The 27657-nt window shown below is 37.9% G+C and overlaps 1 protein-coding gene across 4 annotated transcripts in view; it reads right to left on the bottom strand.

The window, feature by feature from the left end:
- The window catches only part of COG2 (component of oligomeric golgi complex 2), a 28173-nt gene extending 1108 nt beyond the window's left edge, over window positions 1–27065 (bottom strand). The window contains exons 1-18 of one of the 4 annotated variants that reach the window (XM_038133055.1): window positions 26918–27065; window positions 26248–26409; window positions 25443–25508; window positions 24464–24544; window positions 23750–23853; window positions 22011–22119; window positions 20125–20304; window positions 18992–19116; window positions 17594–17720; window positions 13711–13850; window positions 10285–10346; window positions 8873–9024; window positions 7422–7622; window positions 6565–6637; window positions 5283–5425; window positions 4618–4757; window positions 1337–1542; window positions 540–1285 (exon numbers count right to left, since the gene is read on the bottom strand). In XM_038133055.1, coding sequence (XP_037988983.1) covers window positions 1230–1285; window positions 1337–1542; window positions 4618–4757; window positions 5283–5425; window positions 6565–6637; window positions 7422–7622; window positions 8873–9024; window positions 10285–10346; window positions 13711–13850; window positions 17594–17720; window positions 18992–19116; window positions 20125–20304; window positions 22011–22119; window positions 23750–23853; window positions 24464–24544; window positions 25443–25508; window positions 26248–26409; window positions 26918–26986 — 2196 coding nt within the window. In that variant the 5' untranslated portion in view covers window positions 26987–27065 and the 3' untranslated portion in view covers window positions 540–1229. Of the gene's footprint in view, window positions 1–539; window positions 1286–1336; window positions 1543–4617; window positions 4758–5282; window positions 5426–6564; window positions 6638–7421; window positions 7623–8872; window positions 9025–10284; window positions 10347–13710; window positions 13851–17593; window positions 17721–18991; window positions 19117–20124; window positions 20305–22010; window positions 22120–23749; window positions 23856–24463; window positions 24602–25442; window positions 25509–26247; window positions 26410–26917 lie in introns of those variants that run through there. The other 3 variants (XM_038133054.1, XM_038133056.1, XM_038133060.1) reach the window with 3 other exon arrangements.
- Between the last annotated feature and the right edge of the window lie 592 nt (window positions 27066–27657).

Genomic DNA, 27657 nt, shown 5'->3' with positions numbered 1-27657 from the left:
CATGTACCAAAACATCTCCCAAATGATTATGAATAATCTGTCCCAGTTCAGCTTAAATTCACACTGCAGTGATGGAAAAGAAGAACAAAAGCTCAACCCCAGGCAAAAGCTGACAAATACTAGTTTTCGTTAGTAATATCTCCACAGTTCCACCCAATTGTGATTAGTCTCATGTGGTCTTCAGGGCAGCCAGGACAAGGGTGAGAGACGCATAAATCTTGACTCCATGTTTCAGAAGGCTGGTTTATTATATTATGAGATATATTATATTAAAAATGCCACACTAAAACTATACTAAAAGAACAGAGAGAAAGATGCATCAGAAGGTGAGACAGGAATAGAAAGGAATGAATAACAAAGGCTTGTGACGCCCAGAGAGTCTGACCCAGCTGCATCCTTGATTGGTTATTAAGTAGAAACATCCAACATGGACCAATCAAGGAAGCACCTGTTGCATTCCACACTAGCACATAATAATTGTTTTCATTTTGAAGCTGAGGCTTCTCAGCTTCTCAGGAGCAGAAAATCCTGGCAAAAGGGTTTTCATAAAATATCATGGCTACAGTCTCATATCTGAGAAAAGCAGCTGCTCACACACAAGCAGACTTAATCTACCTGTTAGAATGCATCAACAGCATCTGCTCATAAACAAGATCAGACAATTCCTTGGCAACTAATGATATACACTCGTAGCTGGAATAGCTATGATAGAATATCATAGTTGGAATAGATATGATTTTTAGAAATAAAGGAGTACGAAACAGTATGTTTATACAATTTATTGTACGTTTCTTGGAATATTTTCTTCTATGTTTTGCTATTTAAGATTTTGTATTTGGCACTGAGAAGCACTTATGCAGCACAACAAATCAGGCTGACATCCTCACAGCTCTTGGGAACAGACCCTGACCATGAAGAAAGTCAAGGCTGGAAACACCCCGACAGAATACAAACAAAAGAAGGGCCATTAAGAAGTTTCTATCAGACCTAAGTCTCATCTGTAAAGACAGTGTTTCTTGTTAATGCTTCCCAGCACTGAGCAGTACTTGAATTTTAAGGAGTAAGAAATATAAGCTTTGCATTTGTACAAGAAAGGATAGGAAAGTATGCACTGCTGAAGTGGCATCTATAATCACCAAGGTCTGAAATCATCTCCTTTATACAAATGTGAAAACACAAAACAAAAACCCAAACCTATACCAGCAAAGCTTTCAAGACCAAAACTGGAGTCAAGGCTCCCTTTCCTTTTCCATCTCCCTTCCAAAACTAATAATAATAATAATAATAATAATAATAATAATAATAATAATAATAATAATAATAACAACAACAACAACAACAACTCGTTTGTTGTAACTTACTTGTTCTCCAAAATACTCAATGTCTAAGGCCAGCTGGAGTCGGATTTTGTTATCATCACTCATGCCCCCATTTGTACCAACAGGGTTTGAAGTTGCAGTTCTTCTTGCTTGCTTCAACCTTTTTAGACTCTCTTCCATTTTCTTAACAGAACTGAGCACATCAGATACAGTTTCATAATACCTGAATTAAGGAAGGTTAACGAGAAAGAAAAAATTCCACTTTACAGAAGAGCCTACTTCATACACAGAAATACATCACTGGCCCTGCTGAACAATGCCAGAAGGAATGGCTTCCCTTGCAAAGAAGCTACTTATTAGCATTATCAATTAACCAGTATTTCCACTGTTTGTTCCAGAGGTTAATCTGAGGATTACTATTCAGTCTTGAAGACTCCTCATCACAACGTTTTTGACTTGTTCAAGATGTTTGTACTCAATAGTGACCAAGGAATGCAACTGCTTAATTTTAAACAGTGAAAATCAGCCCCTCTAATCAATAGACTACTGAGTAATACTCAATTTTATGAACAGGACAGAAATAACAGCCGGACAGACCAAAACCTACATATTTTTAGGCAAGTTATAGAAGTATATATGACAGCACACATAGGCACACCACTCAGAGATGCCTATTTCTAAAATGAAGAAACTGATTTAAACAGGAGACTCAGGAAGCTAGCAGGAAAAGTCAGAAGAACCCTAACCCTAATTTAGAAATGGTAGAGATAAAATAAAACACCATGGCCCATGGAGAAGGAATCCACATTAAAGAAAGCATAGAATCAAATATCAACTACTCAACAGAAGTTCAAAAAGTCTTATGGACTGAAAACCCCATGCCTAAGTGGGAAGAGCACATCATACAAATTAACAGACGCCCAGGACAGTGAGTTAACAATAAGAAGAGAAAACAGAGCAACAATGGGAAATTAAAAGATCCACGAGAGAAATGACCAGATTGAGCTATGTTTTGTAATGTGCTAAAATACCTAACTTTCAAAGAGACTCTCTGTGAAAAATATTACTTTAAGAATTAAGAGTTGAAACAATCTTCCTGATGATGTTAAACAAGGAGGCAACAAAAAGCAGAAAGCTTTTTAAAAGGGTAATTAGAAAGGGATGGCTAAAGAAAAAGTGCTCGCCAGTGCCATGGAAAATTGTTTCACGACAGCATTTTATGGAAAGCAAAAGTATTCCAGTAAAAGTCAGTTGTGTCCTTTTTTCACATCTTGGTATTTCCTAGTCCCACTCACTTGTCATTAATTCCTGCTTCTGTTGTACTCCTAAATCCTTCTGCCATTCAAGCAAATTTAGCCCCCAGTGATTTTTAACTAGTTTATGCTCTTATCTGTTTTGTTCTTTTTCATTTGGGTGTGAATTCATAAGAATGTATTATCACAGCAAGAAATTAATTATTTGCATTTGTATTCTCAATAAATACACTATAATACTCCTCTGTATAAGAAATTCAGTTTCGTTGACTTGTCGCTTGTCAGTGAGGATAAGATATTTTAAAACAAAATGATGAAAATAGCAGCAACAAACCATGAAAACAGAATTTGACAGAAAATTCTAAGGAATTAAGAAATGAACCTGCCAATCTTACTGGTGTTTAACCACTGCCACCATGTTTAATCTAAGTTTTGGAAAGTGAAGAACTGCTTTTTGGGGGGCAAAAAAGCTCTGGTTGGGTCCAAGGAATTACATAACAGCTACTCTGCATGGTGTTACCAGATTAACTTAAGTTTTAAAAGCAAGACTAACCAGGCACACAGACATAGAGAGACAGACAAGAATTCACCTCAAGATATTTTAGCTCAATAACCTTGACTGGCTTGAGATTCCAGGAATCTTTGCAAGTAACAATAAGTTTTTTTCCATGCACTACAAACTGCTAAAGAGACACCAAGCTTGAAAAAAGAGGTTTTGTGCAAAATTAAAATGGCCAATGCAGTCAAGATGAACCTAAGCTTATCCCTGTCCAAAATACTTCAGAAAAATTTTAAGGACGGTTGGTGAAAATGTAAAATTGTCTTACAATTTTATGTCTATTCTGAAAGTACAAGAAGAGGAAGAGTAGAGAGGGATAAGGAGGGGCAAAGGACAAGAAAAAACTTGTGTTCTGACTATGGTTTAAAACCTCAGTATTACTATGTGGTTAAATCTCAGAAAAAAAAATCAATCTATGCTCAGCAGCAGCCAACAGACAATATAATATGCAAAGAATTATTGGGAAAAACCATGTAAGGACAGACAGAAAGCACACTTTATACTTTAACCTGCATGGACTCTTCTGGTGTTATCATCTAAGGTCAGAAAGGTCAAAGAAAACCAACAAAGCAAAACTATAAAGATGGGAAAAAGAAAAAAAATCCAAATAGGCTAAGGTTTAGTTTTATGCAAGGTTAGAGATAAAAAAAAAATATAGCTAACACAAAGAGTAAATTGTCCGCAACACAAAAAGCAGGAGGTATCCTGTGAAATTTTCTGGCAGAACTTTCAAACAAAAGCAAGTATTGCTGTCTCACATTACATGCTTTAACTGGCAGAACTCACAAAATGCAAAATCCCTGCTCAGTAAGAATTTAAAATACAACAGTAAGAATTTAAAATTCAGCTAGACTAATGGAAAAAATTCATTAAGGAACCTAATGCATATGACTACTCATGTTCAAAAGCCCTCAAGTTGCTAACTAGGAAACAGAAGATCTGCTAAAGAAAGTATTACTTTATGACTGCCTTATTAAAATTGTGAACAATTAGCTCTTCAGCAGTTTCAAAAGCCCAAAGCTTTTTTTTAAACCACTAAAAAGTTGGATAATCATTGCATACATTAAAGAGGTCAAAGGACAGTAGAACTCAAGTTCTTGAAAATTCAACCACTGTTCACTGAAGTAACAAGATTAGTAACTTTCAATGAAAGTAATGAGGTTAAGGTCTTACATCAATTTTGCACATCTTCAGTTCACTGCTGCATTCCCAGAACTAACCAATTTTTCAAATGCCCTATCCACCTTGTCATGCTTTGTACAGATATGAGCAGGAATCAGGTTTTTGGATTCCCTGCCCAGCTTTCCATCTGCTGAACATGCAGTATGAGAGTAAATCAAAGGAAATATATCCCACCTAAAGAGTGCTGTATTTTGATTTTCTTTACAGTTGTCTTAATTCATAGCATTTTGTTTTTTCCTGTGCCTGTTCAACAGACACTGGAGTTTTTAACTAAGGCAAATAATGTTCTGTATGGTTTTCTTACTTTTGTGTGCTTTCAGAGAGAGCACCTTCCAACCACTGATGAATCATGGGCTGCTTCAAGGTATCTCTGCACTCATTCTGCAGTCGGTAGAAGGGCTTAAGAGCACTGTCAACATAAGGTGAAGCTTTAGTTGGCACCTCCTGGCAGAGGACAGGGAAACAAGTTGGGGAAGAAAGAACCAGTCATTTACTTACTCAAAGTATCAACACCCAATTCTAGCATGTGTAAAAAATGCTAATACTGTACATAAAGCAAAGAGATACATAAACCATTTAGGACAAGTCAATGAAGAGATCCTTACACACAGGAAAGACACCATCACAAAATTATTCAGTAGCATTATACAGCACAATATAATAGAGAACAAGGTTCAAAATGCCCAACGCTTTTCCAAAGATGCCTGTGCCAGCCATTCCTATTACCAGGGTATGATCCTGAATGCTCTTTCTGCTCATGCTGATTCCAGACAAAGTTGAGCAGATTCAGTGCCCAAAACAGACTATTACACCCTTGAAAAATGCCTACAGCTTTTGTACTATACTTCACTAGGTTGAAGACGTTGTCATGGGCTCTGTCAAGCTGATATGGACAGGCTCGAAGAACTCATGATAATCTCAGCACAGGTCTTTCTGAGATTTATTTTTTCATTTGTGAGCAGCACTAACCTTGTTGGTTCTCCTATATAATCTTGGAATTTCCAGTGCACTCTTCAGGTATGCAAAGGAGGACTCACTAAGATCCTGGATAATCCTGTTATTCAAGGTAGGCACACAGGCTGATAGAGAAGTCTTTGAATCTTCCAAGGCTCCTATTAAAGTAAAAATGCTGAAGTTTAAACTGAGCTACCCTGTCCGAACACAACACAAATTATGTGAATCCCCTCAGCTTCCTAATCCCACTCACTCACTATCTGGTGTGGAGTACAGGATATGCTTACCAAATAAATACACACTAGCCACTTACTAAACACTGCCAGTAATACCTACCATTCCTCAGCCAGAAACACAGAGAGAGGCAAGGAAAGACAAATGGAGTAAAGTAACATTCTTCAGGTTCAAAGTTTTTCCAGTATTACCAATGAGGCAAGGGCCTGAATCACAAGGCTCTGACCTTCCAAAGAAACTGTGTGAAATTCTCTCTAAATTCCCTATGGAATTACTGGAATATGTTCAACTCAAAGCTGTGACTGGTAACAGACCATCTACTGAGCAGGGGATGTGCACAAGCTCCTACATCTCTAATAGACTTGGACATCTACCAGTAGCTCTGATTTAGAGATTTCAGTGGAATTCATGATGCAGAACTCCTGGCTATGCTTGCAGACAGGGACTAGTTCACTCATGCAGCTACATGCCTAGCTTTAATTATTAAATTAAAATCAAACTCCATATTTCACATAAAGAATGATCAGATGGAAAAAAAAAAAAACCAAACAAACGAACCAAAGAGACAAATCCACAACCCAAACCAACCCAAAACAGAAACCCAGGAAAAAAAAGGACACTAAAAACACTAAAATACCGAATTGCTTCTACCCTCTGAAGTTAAGGTATTTAACTATGACACTTTGATAACCCTCTGCCTCAAATGATTCATCAGGCCTAAGAGAGAACAGTCATTTTAGAAAAACATTTTAGTTTCTACTGGATAATGGAAAGCTTCTCCTTATGTCTTCTTCCCCAATTATTTCAAAAGTTTAAAGATATGAATCTTCTAGGATAAAGTCCTCACTTTCTGGAGAACAATCTGAAAAGCACTTTAGACTTACTCAATTTTAATTGTTAAGCATTTTCTTGAATCAACAGATCTGTTCAAGATTGTTTCTATTCAACAATTGAAACAGAAGGCAAATTTCATTAAGTATTTTCATCCTAAATAATGAAACTGTAAAAGTTGATTTCATTTTTTTGGCAGAGGGGATTTGGGAGAAAGGGGGAGGAGCTTTACCTGCAATGCAAGATATATTCTTGAAGCCAATCATTTCAAGCTTTGGTTTAATCATGTCTAAGATGTCAGGAATCTGAAAAAAAACAACCCAAAACCAGGAGAGATATAGTCATGTTATAAAAATTTTAATTACTTTTCCAACATCCTGTAAGTTTCAAGTGCATCACAAAACACCCTCAATTTCTATGATTTTACTGCATCTCTGTGCAATCAATACTAGAAGTTCACATTATACACAGGAATTTAGGCTTACACACTAAATCATCTACCTTATTATTGTACTCAGAGGAAATAATTTAGAATTAACAAAACCCTCCTGCAATTTACAGCTTCACAAATTACAGAAAATTCAGCCTTACTGAAAATAAATACATAGGAATCATCCCTACTGGGAGACAATTAACAACATACATCTCTCCTCAAGATTCTGGATCATTAACCAAGTATAATCATGATGATAAAACCTTTTCCAACCTTGAAGACTAAAACCAGCAAACACTTAAACACATTAAAGCTGAATGTTGCTCCACACTCCAAGCTGCAACAGGGACTTCACTAGAAAAGGTAAGATTGGCAGACTGACACTTCACACCAGAAAACTTCAAAAAGATAGTATTTTAGGAATTAAGTCCAGCAGCTACTGATAAAAAGAATTTAAATACTTGAAGTGGTTTGCCCATAATCTGCCATTCCAAATAAGCACAGAGCAGGCCATGTATTTCAGGTATCAGACACCCAAGTTTTGGCATTTAAGATTAAAAAAAAATTATGGTACATTATTTTAAACAATTTAATGCCCTTACAAGATGCCAAAAACATCAATGAAGATCTTTCTAAGTAAAGTCAAAAGCACAAACCCGATCCTGCAGTTTGTCCAGATCTGCAGCAACATATATCAGCTGAGTACTGGATATAGAAGACACTGGCAGACTTTCTGGAGAAGCTCCATTTCCTTGGTCCTCACTGGGGTTGAGGCTTAAAGAAGATTCCTTTCTACCAACTGGCACAGGTTTTTTGCCTTCTTTTGTATTTTCACTGGAAATGGGCCTTACAGAAACCTGAAACATCAAATTGAAGTGTGAACCCTAGCAACAGTGAAGGCAGTTAAAGCTGGACAAACTGAAACAGCATATAAAGGACCTGTAAGACTTCAGCATTAGAATGCCACGCTTTCAAGGCATATAATTACTAAAATATGTAAAAAGTAAATATTAAAAAAAAATTTGAGTGCATTACAAAGTTGGATGATTTACAACAGATTTTTCTAACTAAGGTTAGGAGAGGGCAGTTCAGTCCTGATGTCAAACAACTCCTTTCTCCCACCTCCTCAAGCTCTCTGCTGTCAGGCAAATGCTTCCCCTGACTACTCTGTTTTAAGTCTTATCAGTACTTTGCATGGGCTGATTTAGCTGAGAGAACTAAGTCACTGAGTCATAAAAGAAATTATAAATGGAGATCTTACTGCTGTGTTCAACTACCAAAGGGGCATGTACAGAGAAGACAGAATCAGATTTTTCCCTGAGGTACAGTGAGAGAGTAATAGGCAATGGATATGTACTGTACCAAGAGAAATTCTGATCCCATAAGAAGAAAAAGCAATCAATCATTGGACCAGGGTTCCCAGGAAAGGGTGCAATCACCATCTTTGGATATTCTCAAAATTCAATTTAGCAGGCTCTGCACAACCTCATATAAGCTGATCCTATTTTGAGTAGGAATTGGGACCAAATGGCTTCCAGAAATCTCTTCAAATCCCAATTATTCTATTGTACTGTCTCTCTATGGCACAAGAAACAAGGGCTCACTTGTATGGCTGGGAGCAGGCAGTGCAAGAGCAAAGCACATTTTCTCTGCTCAAAAGCAGTGATCATTGATGCTGAGTCAGCTGCCTGGGAAACTCTGGTTTTGCACTCTCAATACTAAATAATTGATCCAGATTATATCACTCCTTCTTATTTGCAGGCTCTGGCTCTGTTTCACAGCTTCATTCACTCAATCAACAACACACAAACAGAAGAAAACTAAGATTTTGGCTTCTTGTTTCAGTGGCAGAGGCAGAATTAAGCAGCATGAAGTACAGCTTTGGCAACCACCAGACAGCAGCACTGCAACAGTACTGATATTTGTGACTAATCACAGATTTTGCAGTGATACTTTTTATAAGCCAAACTCATGAACTGCTTGAAGGTTAAAAACCATTAACTTCACAAAGGAACTCTTTTTAAGAGGTTACATATTTTGCTTCAAAGAGTCTCTTTTTGATGGACACACCCCCTCACCAGCCCCTTAAAGCAGGCTGCTCTCTCACCTCGCTGATGAACACGGAGTAGCGCGCCAAGATCTGCAGGCTGAGTTTCCACAGGCGGTGTGCTAACAGCGGCAAAAACATCTGATCTGACCAGCACTTCACAAGACTCGTCCAGACCATGTGAGTGGCCAAGAGACAGAACGAGCTCCCAGCTAGAAACAATTGGGCAACAAAGGTCAAGTTCCTAAGCATGTTTCTAAAAGATGCAACATCAGTGTGATGGCACTACCCAACATTTACCCAAGATCTTTCCTAAAAGATACAACCATCAGATAGTATATTAAGAGTTTGTTTTAGGCAATGCTTTAATACATTTCTATCTCCTCAATGCTTTAAATTTCAAATTCCACTGAAGTCTTGCTGTAGCTGTGCAGACAAAAGCCAGAAATGAGAATTTGCCTGCAATAAAGGCAGAAACAGCTTGGCCAAATAATCCACTTCAGGAAATAACATTTCCAAAATAGTTTTTGGCAGTCTTTTGAAGAAGTTACATTAGATATTCCTGCCAGCCATAACACAGTACTCCCTTACCACTAAACTATTGCTCCTCTCCCAGTTATATGAGATATTTGCTATAAATATTTATTTAAAATACTGTACAAATATCCATATTTAAACAAAATGCTTTTAAAGCAGTTTACTCAGTTTTACATTTAAAGCAGTTTACACAGTTTTAACATTTTAGAGAACACAATTAGAAAGATAAGGAATGTGTCTGCAAGTTCCAGGCCTACACATTGAAGTGTTAAGATTTATATATTTTGTCTCCATTAGGATATTTTTCTCCTGGTTTGCTTCAGAGGGGATGTGTGGATACACACATACAGACATTTAGGTGGCCCATTGATACCTTCCTCATAAGTATTCACTCTGTTAGCTGAAATTAGTTCTTCTGATTACAATATGCTTCATATGCATTTATCAGGTTATTCTTCCTGTGCATACCTCCTCATCTCCTCATAAATCAATGTATATTTTTGGAGCAGACACCAACACTATGAATGACAGCAAGCCTAAATGCTGCCAACAGACAGTCATTTTCACCTCTACACACCACTACAACATTAAGAAAAATATGCCCCAATAACACAGCATAGCCTTTTGGCTGTCACTTAGAAGATGTCAAATGCTAACAACCCCTCCTTGCACTGGAGGGATGGTTCAATAAGTATGTCAGTGACAGCTGCTAAAGAGGGGGTTTTTAGCAAGCAAAGTCATCGCTGACCAGAATTCTCACATTGCCATCTCTGTAACAATGTTTTATACTGTCTGAACAGTTAATCAGAAATAAGGAAGCTCACGTGAACCACGGGATGCGTGTTACTGAATATTTAAGAGACAGAGTGATCACTGCTATTTATACAACAGTATTTATTCCTTTCCAGTAAATATTTTTTGCAATAGAAGTTTACCTGGTGCTTCCTCTAGAGTATCTGAAAGTGCTTCTTCCAAGGCCCCTGCTATTTCTCTGAATCTGTGAGAAAGAAAAATTTTGACTATCACAATTCAACAGTTGCTTAAACTGATGCCTAAATATTTTTTAATGTTAACTTTAGTATTATTTCTCTGTGCTATCAATGGACATACACAGATTTTAAACCTGGGGTTATTTTTGCCCAACTTAACAACAGCATTCAAACACTTGAAAGAGAACCTTTGACATTTTACAGGCACATACAAAGCTTATACTTTGGGATGTTATTAAAATTGTGGTTGCAAACATCAAAATGATAGCTCACAGAGTGACAAGTCCTCAGCTTTTTGAGGAGGGAAGTTTTTTGTTGTGTTACTGTTCTATAAGCAATCAAATTGACACATACTTCTTTAACCTTCAGATATGTCAGGTGATACTGGAGCTCCAGCTTTCTACATGTTTCTTAATGAGCAGTAACATTAGGTTCTGCAAACAATTCTGTACCTAACAAAAATCAATAGTTCCTCAAGGACACCTGCTGGGTTTTTTTAATTCCCCTTTTAAAATACCCTTTTTAAAAAAAAATCACCATTCAAAGCAAAAAAAAAAAAAAAACCAAAACAAAAAAACCCAACGCAAACCAAAATGACATCTCCAAAAATTTTTAGGTATAACAGCAGAAGTTATTAAAACCTCTGATACTTTTCCATACTTGCATCATTTTAAGCTTCCCTGTAGAAAGTTCGTTGTCATTAATTTCCTCTTTTTTGCTTTTATGTGCATCATAGTAACTCTGTAAGTCTTTCTATCAAACTTAGTAATTACAAACCTGTAGGGTTTCTTTCAAAGTCCCTTAACTATCATTTCCAGATCAGGACAGGAGCCCACCTAGCTTTTTTTGCTCAAACTCCTAATGGACTAGGATGGATGTTTAGCAACTAAACATGTTTGTGAAATGGCTTCAAAACCTCAGTTCTACATATGCCCTTCTTCTATCAACAGAGCAGTATCTTTAAGTCTTTTGGTGAAAAAGATTTTAATAACAATGTAATTTTTGCTGAGTATGTCTTACATAGGAAATAATTTCCCCAGTGTACAGCACAGTCAGCCACATTGACATAACCGAGAGACTGAAACACGGGAAAGAGTTACTGGTGCTGCTTGTGCCAGCACTGTTACAGAAGAAATGCCTGAACATCCATCTGTTCCTCAAAGGATCATTTCTAAAGGCTTTAGTAATGGCTGATTTTTCTGGGGAATTTCTGTAATTGAAAAAAGGAAACACCAAACAATCTTAACTATAAATGCCTAAGTGTGAGATAACAGTTCAATCAAAATCTTGTATGACTTAAAGAATATGAACACACATCAAGAGAAAGCTTCCCTGACACATATAATTAATATGTTGTATTATTTTCACAATTATGCACTTTAGAATTCACGAGCACTTCCAAAGTTAGATTATTCCAATATAAAGGAATACTATCATTTAAGATGAATCAGCTATGTTATCCAAACATTTCTCAAAATAGTACATTATTCAGACTTACAGTAATCTTGGGCTAAAGGAAAATGATTTTTTAGAAGTATTTTAATCAATCAAAGCTCAGAATACCTAATGGGAAACAGTTTTGAAGAGAAATATGCTGAAGCTCCATTTCAATTTTATGAGCAAGATTATCAAAGTTTGATCAATTGGTCTCCTACTAGAAAAGTTGGACTTGAAACAAAAAGGGCAATTAATGATACATTTCTGTTAAAAGGTTCATAATGGCTGCAGTTCCACAGACACTTTTAGTCTGTGCACCACTATGTAGCGAATACTCCTGCCCCTTCCCTTGGGCCAGCATGAATATTTGTACAGTTAAGTGGTTTGGGGAAATGGACTGAAGTTGAAAATCAGTCTTTTTTTTTTTTTTCCTGAGTAACAGGTCCTTATCAGTTCACTACACAACTGCAGGAACAGATGTGCAAGCAAAAAAACAAATCAGGGTATCAGATGTTGTGACTAGAGCTTTACAAAACACCATGAACCACCAAAATACTAAGACCCAGCTCCCAGCCCCATGTTCTCATCACTTATATTAACTCTACCATTCGTAAGATTCCTAAATGGAATTTTTCAGCACAAGTGTAGATTCATCCTGGATTAAATAAACTGTATAAATGTGACTGTCACCTTGATTTTTCACGATTTTCTAAGCCTTCTGATGTTTACATTTTTGTAACAAACTTTTTTACACACTTTATGTAAATAACATTGGTTTGCATTCTTTTATGGAGGAGGAGAAATTTTATGAACTGTTGGTCATTCCAGTGTCATTGGAGAGGTGGCACTTTCACTCTGCCATCCACTGTCACTTTTGGAAATCCATAAATGTTAGAATCAGAAATTAAAAAGTCCTTTTTTCTACCTTGAAAAGAGCAGCATGCCCACATTGTGTTACTGCGTGTCCTATAGTGGCATGACTGTGATAGTGTTATTGCAAAGTACAGAACTGTGCAATAAAAAAGGCCACTAAAGTGATACAGGTTAAAAACAAACATCAATTTCTCTTCCCCCTGTTTTGGAAATTCCACTTTTTGTCTGTTTGGGTTTTTTTTAAGAAGCTGTCAGAAGGCTCTGGACCAAGACAGATTACACATGGCACAGCTGGGTCATAGCAGACTTCATCAATGTTCTGTTCTTTGCCTGGAGGGTTCCTCTCCAGCCCTACAGTCAGACATGTAAACTACCCTTTCTAAAAATACAGGTTTTTTATTCTATTTTGTTCATTACAATTCTAACATTACTAAAATTAAAAATGGGCTTTCTTGGGTCTCTCTGTTCTTTTCTAGCTGCAAGGTCTGTAAAATGAAATACTACAGATACATCAGACCTGCTAGTAAAATAACCTAGAAGTTATTACTTAGCTCCTCAGGAACAAGGAATAGGAGGACAATCTTTGGGAAGGCAATGCTACAAGTTAAGGAGTACATCCTGTGAGACAAAAAGAATGTCAGAAACAAGGCTAGGTCTGGAAAAGATGGACGTTCTTAAGTCCTTTAGTTCTATACCTCTAAGAAAAAAAGATTTCTTCCCTCACAGTAAGTATTCCTCTGGATTTGCATAAGTAGCATTCAACATACCGCTTAGTTTCAGGGATTTCAGGGACGCTGGAGAAAAATAATTGGAAACAAGAATCCAAGACTTATTTTGATCTGTTCCTGAAAGTCTTATGAGTAGCTTATCAAATCTGATGTAACAACACAGTACATACTGAAGAGTAGTTATGTGGTTTTCTGCTAAATTGTTGAAAGATATATAAAAGTTATTTGACATAATTAAATTCTTAATTTGATTTCCATATGATTTGTTGACAAGCGAGACTTTGAACAATGAGGAGGTGCGACCTTAAGAGCGAACAAAAAAATGCATGCCAACCTTATTTGAAAATACACAGGCAAATTCCATTTGTTGTTAAAGCTGTGGTAAGAGGGATGAGCTCTTAACCGCTTCACGCTGGCCTGGGAGCCACACTGCCGTTCAAATTTCCGTACAAAATCCATACTGGTGGTGTATTTCTGCAGGAAGAGAAGGAGCATTCTGATCACACACAAGCTCCCAGCAAACAAGGGCAACAACCATTCAGCAGAACAGTTGTACCATGGTGCAACTAAGCTCAAGGTTCAGGATGGGCTTACACTGCCCCACATCACCTAATCATACAAGGCTAAAAGCCTGGACTGCAGAGACACCAAAACCAAACTAACTTGAAAGTGTCACTATATGGTAAGGACACTTCTAAAAAGCATAAAACTGTCCAAGCACGCTGATCAAGCAAAACTGATCGGAGATTTGTGACTTTTTCTGAGCTCAATCACTGGGGTGGTGATGGACAGTACTAACAGAGTCAGGCGCAACAGATAAAACTACACAATGAGGAGAAACAACTAGGAATGAAACTCAGAAGTAGACACAGCCAACTGCACACGCAAATGGAAGCACAATATTTTTGTCTGTAACACAGGACCTGTATTATAAGAATTTCTAGAGCTGTTTCCCTAAAAATGTTTTGCAAATATCAAATATACACAGAAGAACTTCAAACAATTTCAGATAAACTAACTTCATCCAGTGTATACTTCTAATAAGATCTTTATGAATAGTTTTAAGTTGGTTGCAAGCAAAAAAAATTACATCAATCCCCAAACATACTGTGGATTTAGTCTGAATAGTATGAGAAGACTGAAAATAATGAAATAATAAATAAAATCATGCACAAAGCAGAAAGTCAAATACTTGATGAAAACCAGAAGTAAAACAGTACAAAAAATGTTATTTCATACTAAATAAATCTTGCTGACAGACCATAAAACTTAGGTAAATAAATTTAAAATCAAAACACAACTGCAGTCAAAATTACTTCTATGAACTGAAAGCTAGTTTGGTTTCTGTGCAAGTTTCTTCTATCAAAAAAAATTAGGAAACAGCCACAAATCCTATCATATATTCCCATAAATTCACTACTGAATTAATGAAATAAGCCTGACAATCTCTCAGTGCTTCTGACTTCAGTGCAGGGTTAGGGTTCAATCCACAATCCAGAGCACTACGGGAGCCACGTGATTTTGCCTCTTGTGAAGCAGTAAAACGTTATCAGGAGAAGCCCCTGGGTTGCTGCTTAGAGGGCCTGCTCTCAAAAACGCTCCTGTGAAGAAAGGACATGAACTGCCACAGGGATGCTTTTGTAGTGTGTATCTCAGTAAGTTCATAACTTTCTGTTAAAGTTATAATTATGGAATATCTTTCTTGTGACGTGGTAGTTTCAGTGTCAAGATAATATTCTGAAAAATGCACACAAAAGATTTTAAATTACTACTTTTCTCCTAACCTGGTTGTATTTATAACACAACGAACCCATAAAAGGTATGGGAGTTAGACCCAGACTGAATGACAGATTAGTTCTCTTTCAAGCCTCCTTTCTTAGATAATAAACCCAGCAGTGTAAAAAGGTAAACAAGCTGTTAATGCTCTGCTACCCTAAGTGTAAGACAGAGATATAAACCAAACACTCTGTAAAGACCTATCACTTTCAAATACAAGGCACCTCAAGAGACATTTATCTCAATATTGAGAACATTATATCGAGGAGAGGGAATTAACTGCAAGATTGGTTCCTGTTTCAGCTTCTAGAATTGGGTTGTTGACTGCACAGTTATTTAAGAAAAGTAAAATCGGGAACCAAAAGGGAGCAATTTTCAAACAGAGAAATCTAAACTTAATCTTAAATAAATGTTTAGGGACAAAAGAAGTATTCTTTTCAAATACCCATAAATCTACACATCTAACTCAAATAAAGCAACATCAACGTGAAACTATTTTAAAAAGCCACCTTGCACAAACACTTATTTTAACATACTCAACATTGCCAGTTTGATTCTTAAAGCATTTAAAACAAATCTTTCAATCCCTCTCTCTCTCCTCTACACCTAAAAACCCCTTAACAGAAAACACAGCATATTCAAACTTTTCAGCATTAAAACTATACATAGGTATATATGCAAATACACATGGAGAAAAAAACTGTTCTGCATTTCTATCAACCTAGAAAATGGAGACAAAAGATTATTGTCTAAAATTTGTGTAATATTACTTGGCTCATCATCAATGCAAAATAATTTTAAAGGGTTTTTCCCTCCCTCTCAATTCAGAACTATCAGTCTTTAGGTAAGTGTAATAGCATTTTTACACTTGGAATTTCAGCTTTGTATTGATTTTAAAGTAAAATATTTTAATGATTTTAATGACCACGAGTCACTAAAGTAGTCAAAGCAGTCTGGAAAGTACTTTGGATTTACTGCATGATTTACCTGGAAGTCATGGGTGGGTGCTGGGTTTTTACTGTGTTTTTTTTTGATTGCTTGGTGTTTTTTAAATAAACACAACGCCTTTGTTGGACAGTATCAGTAATGTAAGACAGGCCTTTTAAGCAAACCCAGCTTTTCTGAAGACACAACACACTCCTGTACATCATGCAGCACAGTACAGCAAAGGTCCAACAAGGCTCACAATGTGCAGTATGTAGAGCATAAGGTGAAAGCTTGAAGAGTGACTAAAACTTCATGGCAAACTAAGAATTCTCATGAGGGAGGAGGAACACATTACGGTGTCACTTGCGTGGCACTACCACAGCTTTCTTCAACATCCATGTAATTTGCTTCTTATTCAGAGACAGCACTGCAAACACACACAGTCATGCCTACCTGCTTTCACTTATTCAATCTATCTGTATAAAAGAGATCTTAAACTCCAAGGAAAAATATCTAAGTGTTTAGTAAAAGCAGTTTTGCAGGAACACATGAAGAATCACATGCCTTATGAACCTCCACTGGCAAGCCAGCATTTCCTTAAGTCATCTGTCCTGATATGCCAACAATGCCTTCCTTCAGATAATTTATCACTGACTCCCATCTCTATCTTGAAAATAAAATGTTTCACACTAATCACAAGCCAAACTGCCAGGGGAAAAAAATCCAAATTTTTCAGTAATCATGGTTAAACACAAAGCAGACAGGACATGAGGAAAAGCAGAGAGTTCCTATTTTCTACTTGCGACATACAAATCACAAGTAAAGCACTGCCAGAGCAGATCTTCATACTAGACCAAAAATCTGTTTCACCATTAGTAAAAGATGATGTTTTAGAGACAGAGCAGCACTACCAATGAAGAAAATACAAGAGTGACAAGTACTTTAAATTCATTATTTAATGTCAGCTTGTGATACTAGAGAAATACTATCTCTGTTTTCTAAACCTGATGGCGCTGCCAAATGTTTTCAAGTTTTAGTTGACTTGTGTTTATAATCATAACATAATCTGCAGTACTGCAAGAGAGCAAAAGCTAAAACAAGCAAGTGAAACAAAGAATTTTTTTAATCTTCCCATAGTAAAAAATAAGTTGCAACCCAGGTATTTAATTAGTATGACAGCTCCTGCTATACAGCAGTTCTAGACTTGAGTGAGCACTGGAGTCATCCACTCCCACCTTCAAGAACATTGCAATTCTACTCCCAAAATAAAAACTAATTCACCTGGCTAAATGATGTCCAATAACTTCTGTACGAGCTCTCCTAACAAACCTGAGGGGAGAATTAATTCCTACGAAAATTGAACCAAGTGGTTTGAGAAAACTTCCTCTTCCAAGCCATGCAACAACATGAATTTAGACAAAAGCAGCAGGGGTGGGAGGGAGAAGCTAGAGAACATGACTCTTTCAATTCTTGTGTCACAGAAATTAGAAATGGAAAAAATAAAAATTAATTACCTCATGAAACACATCTGGGTTTCCAGGGTTAAAAAGTGATGGTAATTTCTCTTCCAAACCGCGTACTATTTCTGGCCACACCGAATTCACTAAAAAATCGTATCCAGGAACAATATCTGCTTTTTCACTGAAAAAAATTGCAGTTATTCCATGGTTATATTTTACCACCAGGCTTCTATTTGGAGGCAGGAATCACTAAAAAATAGATGCACTGCACTAGACAAAATGCAATGAAATTTTTTTACATATTTATACTGATTCCCTAAACTGTTCTTTCTTTGAAGATTCATTATCTTATTACACAGTCTCATCAAATCCAAGGTGGTTTCTCGTAACTCTCAAAGTGTTTTAAAAATTTATCAGTTACATATTTTGCAAGTGTGTACTGGAAAATTGGTACATTTCAGTTGAGAAATCCTAGGTATAATCCTAGGTTTTAATAGCTCCAAACTTCTAAGACCTATCAAGTAGGAATAATATGACTAATGCAATGAAAAAGAGAACTTTTTCCTAATTGTTCCAAACTGTATTTATACCTATTGTGTTTGATCAAAAGATTTAAAGCTACCTTGATTTTGAAAACTTGAAAATTGAGAGCAGAAGAGATAAAAGCATTCAATTCCAATTTAGTACACCACACTACAAAGTAGAAATATTCCATTATTAAGAATGATTAAAACTTGCTGAGGGATTAAAAGAATTAAAATGTTAGTAAAACTTGGGAGTCATAAAAAGCTCAGCAATGGATGACTAATTAGAAAAGTAATTCTGCAGTCCCTGGGGGCTACGTCCATAGTTGTGCTAATTACAGCAGTCTGCTATATTAACCATCCTGCAAACAGATGAATAAATGGATACAATTCAGTAGACCTGAATTATTTAAGCTTGAAAAACAGGCAATTTAATTGCATAAGGAATTAAGCACTTTTTGAGCACAGTGGAAGCACAAATAAATTAAACCTGTAGTTTTGGTACATGCAATAAATCTGTTAAACCTCTGAGGACCATTCCCACTTTTCTGATGTGCACTAACAACTCAGTAACTTCTGAACTTCTATTTTAATAGCTTTATTATGCTCTTCTTTATGAAGTGTACAGTCATATTTAATGGGTTCAAAAAACCAAGTTATCTGACACATTGTATTATGCACAGGACTCAATTCTACTACTGAAATATAGGATTTGCTTCCTCTGAAGGTCTGGGCTGCAGCACCAGGAAAGTCTGTTCACTGTTTTGTTTTGAAAAACAAAGGCATGAGATACAAATCAAACTTGACTACGAATTTTTAGGAAAGGCTAGGTAAGTCATCAGTGCAAGAAAGCTGATAATGCAAAGGATTTCAAAGCATATGGTACTTACTGTGACTTCAGTGCAGCTGAGAAGCCCGAGATACTTACCTGGAAATTGCTCCCCCTGTTACTTCCCGCAGGAGGCGGCAATGATGAGGAACAAACTCCAACAGCCTATTGTACATAGCCTGGAGGCCATTAGGGTGGGATTGCACATACTGCTCCACCATCACCTGCCAGGAACAGTTCAATGTTAAATGCCAGAAAAGTGAATATAAAATATGCTGTAATGCAAGACTCACAAAACTCTTTAACAGTACAACCTCAAACACTGCGATAGTCAGTATATTACTTTTTTTTTTTTTCATTATATTTTCCAAGTAGAACTTGCCAGCCTGAATTATTACTTCCTTTAAAGCAGCACTCTTAACTGCCAAGACTGGCCTCAAAAATGGGAAGGAGATCCTTTCTTTTAAATGTGAGCCACTGTGTCTGGCTCCCAACCTACTGCCACATCGCTGTCACCTGAAGCAGACTGTGAAGTTCAACAGGGAACTGGTAAAAGCTAATCAAACTCAGAATAAAGTAAAAACTCCTTCTAAATGTTGAGGTGGTTGGTCTCATCCCAAATAAAGGCAAGCCAAAGCAAAGCATCTTCTGTGACACTGCTAAGCCTTTGACACAGCTAGCAAATCAGTTTGTCTGGACAGTGCCTCATACTCAGTGAAAAGGGATGATCTCTGCCATAAAGAGAAGGAAGACAGTAGGAAAAGAACAACAGCTTGTTTCTTGGTATTCTTCCACATGTCTGAACACATTTGCCTTGTGCTACATAAACAAGTGGAATGGTGCAGAAGCGGTGAAAGTGTAGACCCTGAGAAAACTAAGGGGAAAGTGACATGTCCCACACTGTAGCAGCTGTTACAGCACATAGCAGACACCCAATGGAAACCTGTCCTAAACAGGAGGGGTTTGGTTTTTTGATTCTTTAGCCCAAGAAAAATGGAGGTAAGAAAAATAATCCACATGGGATTTAACGTGAAATTGGTGACAGGCAGGTAAGAGAATTCCTCCACTCTTTTCTTCTTAAATAGCCACAACAACCAAATTGACATTTTGCTGCGGCTCAGCTCTCCTGTTCTCTCCACAAAGATATTTTGAAGCTGCTAACAAAAGCTGGAGGTTCACAGGAAAAATAAGCACGTTTGGAAAACAAATGGAATTTTTTAATGTTATCTTACCTCATCTACATAAGGTTTTACAAGCACTTGGCCAACTAATGCCTCTGCATCTCGTGTTTTGTCAATTGTTGCGTAAGTGCGTAGACAGTGGCGTATTATGTCAACATTTGACGTTTGAAGACCTTCCAAGAGCAGCCCTTCCAGAGACTGCTGCAACATGGCTGTTATTCCAGCTATACGCTACAAAGAGGAAGAAAATATAGTCAGAAAAAGCCAAAATCAAAGCCTGTCATCGTTGTTGAAGAAAATTCATCCAGATTTGCCTAACTCAGCTTTCTATCCTTACTTGAAAAGTACAAAAATTTGATAACTGCCAGTGTTCAATGACCATTAACACAAACTTAATTGGCTACTGATGCTGTATAAGACAGGATTTATTCTAACAAAGCTAAAGGCAATTATTATGTTCTACATGTTTTAAATTCCATGGAAACTTGCATCAGGTCTGCTTTATCCTGAGGAAATAAGTTAGCAGTTGTTCCTTGTTCAACTGAACCAGGATGTGACAATAAACAAAAGATTTACAATAAGTGACCAGGGATAACAATTGTAGCATTTATCCCTCACTGTCGGAGACTAAACAGACAGCGTGTACCCAGCACTACTTGTCAAATTACCACAAACCAATGACACTGAGCGACACTAGCAAAAACCAAAGAAATTAGATTCCTTCTGGCTTCTGCCAAACAGCTTCTTCAGTCTACATATATTTTCCTTTTTGCAAACCATTTTTCTTGATCTCCCATGACATCTTTTCTACTAAATCTGACTAGTGTAGCAATGAGTCCATTGCTACACTACCTCCTGGCCCTATAACTCTGCATTTGAAGGAAGTTCAGCAACACACATTAAGGTAGTCAGAGCTGAGCTATGAATATAGCCAGTAAAATTTCTTCTCTCCATTTTTACATGCTGTATTGTGTCCATCCATCCTAAAATGATTCACAGAATTCGTACCGAACATGCAAAGTCAGGAACCTAATTGCTGACTAGTCATGAAAGCTACATTCTGATAAGCCTTAGCAACAACAGGCACAGGACAGAAGTCCTGGCAAACAGCATTAAGGAAGCCACGTGACAAATGTTCTCCCACTCCATACTACTCTGCTGTTCATGCTCACTGCTGCTAGTATCCAAGTTTGATAGCCAACTCAGTGGCCAGAGGAGTCTTGTTAACTGTCCATGTAACAAAAAGATCCCATGGATTTCTGGAGCCGAAACAAGTTTATATTGCCAACAGGCAGAGGCACAAACTGGAAATGTGAATTACCTCAATAGCTTGAAAGCCATTAAGAATGACACCCTCATGAGAATCACCTTAAGGCATTACCCCGTCTCTATATTCACAGCTTTCTTTTAGCACAAGTTTTCATTTATTCCCTCTCCCCACTGAATGAATAGAAGAAAAAAAATCCCAGCAAAACATCAATTAATCTTTTACAGTAGGTAAAAGAGTATACTGGGAGATTACTAATGGCCAGCATAATTTCATGAGAAGACAAACTTGAATATATTCAAGCCAGCCCCAGTGTAGGCACATTCCATTTATACTCTGGTCTGTACACGGCAGCTAGCAAAGACAACATAAATCTCTAGAACGAGGCCTCAGTATACGTAAGCAGACAAACTGCAAGATACATTAGGCTGACAAAAATGTCTGTCGTATTTCCTACTCTTATTCTCAGTAATTTATCCTAAAGGAGCAAGCAAACAGGGCATAAATCCTCAGAAAAAGCAATAGTTCTAGTCAACTGATAAAAATGACCTCATGAACCCATTTTTCTCCATAAATTAATTCAATAACACTCTGTGGAAACAGGCATTTGTCTTCCAATTATACTGGTTTTGCTTGACTGTGCAAGTGTTAAGTGTCATGCAATACTTACAGGTCTCACTTTGTCTAAAAGGGGCATTCCTTTGCTTTGTACTGCATGAAATTGTAGTTGATTAAATTCTGTGGCAATTCTCTCTAAAACTTGTCCAGTTAGAAGTGGACTAGAAGAGAGATGATACAAAATGAGAATATACAGTTAGATCCTTTCAAACCAACTTCCTCTCATCTGTAACAGATAAAAAGAGCTCTCCCTCAATTTTTTGTAGCTTAAATATTTTGAATTCTGATAGGTGTCACTGTCGTATTTTCTGAGAAATCCCTTCACCAGGATTTCTTCTCCTGGGAAGCTGAGAAGCCTCAGAAAAGAATGAAAACAATAATTATCTGATTGCTTTGGAATGTGGTCTGGAGATTGCTTACCAACAGGTGCCTGTTTGATTGGTTCCATATGAATTGTTTTTACTTAATGACCAATCACAGTTCAGCTGCGTCGGGACTCTGGCGAGTCAGGAGTTTTTATTCATTCTTGTTAAGCCTTCTCATGTATCCTTTCTCTATTTCTTCAGTATAGTTTCAGTATAGTATTCTTTTAATATAATATCATAAAATAATAAATCAGCCTTCTGAGAACATGGAAGTCAGATTCTCATCTCTTCCCTCATCCTGGGGATTCTCACAAAGATCACAGCTAGGTAATACTATAATTATTGCAATCAAGCAATAATGATCTGGAGCACACTGCATGATTAGCACTGTTTTGCAGCTCTAACATGAAGTGGATGAAGCAGAAGCTGAGAGGAACATAAGCTCTTGCCTCAGCAGTATGAAGCACATTTTTCTAAATGGCACTTTTATCATCACAGGAATAGTCAGTCCTAAGAGAGCTCAGAAACTGCACTTGGTGACCTTCACCATCCAGATTTGTTTCTTTCTTACTCTGTCATATAGTAAAACTAATGATAGTTATCTCTAGAGAAACAGTCCTGCCCTTCTCAAGTCCACACAATCCCAATAATGAGCTGAATTTTCAGTTGTTCAAGTATGATCCTAACTGCAAACTTAATTCTGCAAAGTGCCTCACCTGACTGAAAACATCTGCTTTTGTCCCTCTAGGTATCAACCTACTTTCTGGTACATCTACCCCCCACTACCACGTGATCCAACACAGTGAGCTGAAGAGACAGTCTCACAATGTGTCTTCCCTCCAGCTTAAATTGTATTTGCATCCCAGCCAAGCCTTTCAAATGCATGACTGGTACATCAGTTCCAAAACTGGCTGAACAATATCCTGCAATTCTCAGCAAAGGCAGAGGAAGAGGTTTGACTAGATTTGGTCAGAAACCTCCCTTGTACTAGGTTTGCCTTGCCTGCCTTCAGCTATTCTTGCAGCAGTCCTTTCACTCACACATAAGCAGGGAAAACAAGAAAAACTATTTTGTTTCACTTACAAATGACATTGGAATAAACTATAGAGTATTTCAGACATGAGAGGATTAGTGACTTCTAATAAAATAAAGTAAAACAAAATAACTGCACACTAACTTCACAAAGCTTGCTTACTGAAAGCACCACTAGTAATTTGGAACTTTGGAGTCTGAGTTACGCATTCTGTGAATGACTGGCTTGTGGAAGACTAAAACCAAGAAAATATTAAAATTACAGTACAGTACTTTATTCCATTTCTATTTCTAAAGATACATCATACTGCTTGTAGATTCGCCTTCAACAACACCATGAAATTAAGTTAGTCCCGTCAACTACAAACAAAACTGAACATTACAATTTTTTTACCTGTTTCCCTCTAATGAGGACAATTCTTTAGTGCCTTGGGAATGTAGAATCTTCTCAATTTTCTCAACAGACTGAATAACATGAATAAGTCTCAGGACACACATCTGTAATTAAAGAAAGATTTTTCGTGTCTAACCCCAATCCCAAAAGACATCACCTAAAGAAAATATTTTAGATGGTTTCTTAGTTCTTTGGGTTTTTTCTGGTTTAAGTTTTCTCCCTTTATCTTAACACTTGAGTCATGTTTCAGTTGAAGTTTTTGCTCACATATGTCCATAAAACACCACAAATAAATGTTTGTCACAGATGTAGGACAGTTGTTCCTATCCCTGATGTTTTTCAAAGCACAAAGACAAATGTTAGTGTCTCCTGCCCATAAAAATTAAACAGCTGTACTTCAATTCCATTCACAACGAGTAAGTTCATACGCTACTGCAGTCGGAAACAAGAGCAACTGTTACAAAAGAAAAAAAATCCAACTAAATAAAACATATGTTTTGGGCAACTACTGTAAAACAAAGATTTATGATCAACTAGACATTGTAAAATATGAAGTCTGTCAACCAAAAGGTCAATATACTTTACAAGTACAAAATCCTGCACAGTGTGCATCTAGACAACATAGAACTTTCTTAATTTCCTTTTCTCTCGGTTAATGGCAAAATCAAAGCTATCCTAAGGATGATCTTTTAAAGACAGTACTATCTGGTGTACCTTTTTTCTTCTAATGTCTTCTTGTTTAGTCATTCGGTCATCTACTGCTTGAATTCCTTCACTGACACATGACTTAAGACTCTGTGAGAGAAAAAGTAAGTATGTAAAGCTTGCTTCCCTTTAAGGGTTGAAAAAAACCTAAAAAAAAAAAAATCTAAACTTAAGACACAGATTAATAAGATCATGGGACTAATAAAAGCTACACTACATCAAGTGAAAAAGCCATAAATACAACTATATAACTGAAAGTAGAACGTGCTCCCTAGGTATTGTCACTGCAAATGTAATTATTTCCACCATAACCATTCTTTTATTAACTTAGAGAGAACAAATGACCTTTGCCTAAAAACAGGCAATCAACCCACTATGTTTTTATGTCTTACAACTGAAGTTATAAATCAGTTTAAGTACTATTTTTCACGTAATAAGGATTTCTCTATGCTAGCTGACCCTGTTTTTGTTAGACACGAAGAGTGTGATATTTTGAAGGCACATTTATGCAGCAAGCATCCCTTTGAACTCGCTGCCAAGATGATCAAAAATTGCCCCTTCCTATAAATACCAAGTCAGTGTGGAGGAGCCAGAATAAGATCCACCTTCAAGAGGTGATGTTTTATAGTTAATCCAAACACTGAGAAAAGTAAGTTCATAAAGGGACTGTGCTGCATCTGAATTTTCTACCACCTTTAAGTTACTCAGATATTAAAACAGCTACAAGGTATCTCCACAGACTTGTCTTGCAAGAGTCTATCCACTCATCAAATTTTAGAAACTCCTTATCTCTTGGTTGAAATGCACTATAGGAAACATAAATTTGCTGCAATACAAGTGCCTGAAAACACAATGCTTCTTCTATTAGCAATCTAAGTCCTCAGTTTTCAAAGAGAAGTTTATTGTAACAAACAGAAGACATTCTGTACACCATATGAGAGCGAGCTGAAGTTTACCAAGCTGTTGACAATGATTGTTTTGAACATACCATAACTTCTTCCCTTAACTGTCCCAAGGGTACTGAAAGTTGATTGAGAGCCTTGTCCATGCCAACCTGAAGAAATTACCACAAACATATTTATTACTTTTTGATAAGATCATATGTGAATTACTGACAAAGCCTATCATTTTACAGATACTGAAAGAGAACTGAGAAAACATAACTTCATAATTCATAACTTCATAATTTCCAGATTTTAATTCAATGCAAAAATATGTTATTTCAAATACAAGAGTTAAGATGTAAGACTGCTTTCACACAAAGCCAAAGGATAAACAAAATTTCCTCCCATGGAAATTTTTCCTCTCAGAAGTGTGTTAAGTCTCAATCTATGCATCTGTATAATTGGAATAATTACAATTTTCAGACACAAAGTTGGGGATTTTTTAAGATACTTTGACTATACAAAAGGTTTAAAGATTCCTAAAAGAATCCATCCGAACAGTCTTACTTTTACCACTGCTATTCTATTTTAATAATTTATTTCTTCCAATTTTAGAAGTGTAGACAGTTTGAAACAAAGTTTGTCCTAAATCTAACTCCCTAACAAATCAGCTTTTCAAGACAAAATGCATACATCTAAAACATTTACTACAGACCAACAGCAATTCTGTACAGCAATTCTGTAACTTCTACAGGAATGGTGTCTCGGTGCAAGGACTAGAGAGCTCAGTTTAAGATGCCTTAAATCATAAAATGCCAAAATAAAAGCCATATACTTTTCATATGAAAAATAAAAATCCCACTGAAGCACATTAAGCCTGAACTACACAGTACAACCAGTAACACTTACTAGATTTGTTGAGAGATTAACAAAATCTGCATAGTCCTTATTTATGAGTTCTACCATAGCAGTTTTAAGGAGTTTGTAATAGAGCTCCAGATCCTCTCTGAGCTCTTCCAACTGCACACGTTTCCTGCAGTCTGACACAAAGTGATCAACATCAAAATCCGCCTGAAACAGGAAAGAAAGATGTAAGTAAACAGCTCTCACAAGGAACACACCCAAAATGAAGTACTCCACATGCCTGCGAGTTGACCAAACTAAAGGCTTCTTAACGCAGCAGTTAAACTCTCTCGGTTTTAGGCTGAAAAGCAGAGTGTGGTGGGGCTGAATAGCTCCAACTCTCCTAAATGCAGGAGACTTTTAAAAAAACAAACAAACCACGAAACAACAGCCAAGAGTCGAAATTCAGTACTGAGAACTACTCTACTCTTTCCAAGCAGCGAGGCCTCTCGCTCCCGTCAGTCTCGGAGCCCGGCCCTACCTGGGCACGGCGGCCTCCCGGCTGCCCCTGTCAGTGACACCCTCGGCGCTCCCCGCAGCCCCCGCCCGGGGGAAGGGCCGTGGCGGAGCTGTAAAATCCCCACCAATGCTCCGGCCGCGCTCTGCCGCAGGGAACCCTCCACCCCCATCCTCAGGAGGCCCCTGGCCTCTCCACAACCCTCTGGCCCCCGCGCACCTTCATGAACTCGTCCTTGTCGAAGCAGAGGTTCTCGGGGCCCCGCGGCAGGTTCATCCTGGCCTCCATGCCGGGCCCGGCGCCCGCACCGCCCCCTCGGCCAGCGCGGCACCGCCGAGCGCGGCCGCCGCCGCAGCGCCCCCTGGAGGGCTCCGGGCGGCGCTGCGGGCGGGTCCCGGCGGGCGGCGGGCGGGGCGCGGCCGTTCGGAGCCGGCCTGCCCAGGCCCTGCGGGGGACGGCCCGGAGTCACGGGGCCCGATGGGCTGGAAAACGCCCCTGGGATCATCGGGCCCAGCCTCTGATTGAACGCCACCGTGGCAATTACGTCAGGGGATTGGGTGTCCAGTGTTTTCTTAAACGCCTCCTGAGACAGTGACTCCACCAGTTCCCTAGGCAGCCGAATCCAATGTCCAAGCACCCTTCCTGTGAAGAAAAGCTTTCTAATGTCCAATCTAAACTTTCCCTGGTGCAGATTGAGGCCATTTCCTCTTATCCTGTCACTGGTTGCCTGGAAGAATAGGCTGACCCACCTGGCTACAGCCTCCTTTCAGGCAGCTGTAGAGAGAGCAGTAGTGGGGTCACCCCGAGCCTCCTTTTCTCCAGGCTAAACACTCCCAGCTCCCTCAGCTGCTCCTCACAGGACTTGTGCTCCAGACCCTTCACCAGCTCCATCACCCTTCTCTGGACACGCTCCAGCACCTCAATGTGCTTCCTGAACAGAGAAGCCCAGAACTGGCCAT

Source organism: Motacilla alba, chromosome 3, assembly GCF_015832195.1.
Source record: "Motacilla alba alba isolate MOTALB_02 chromosome 3, Motacilla_alba_V1.0_pri, whole genome shotgun sequence".
Taxonomy (NCBI): domain Eukaryota; kingdom Metazoa; phylum Chordata; class Aves; order Passeriformes; family Motacillidae; genus Motacilla; species Motacilla alba.
Note: the sequence above shows the minus strand (reverse complement) of the source record. Positions and strands in the feature narration are given on the sequence as shown.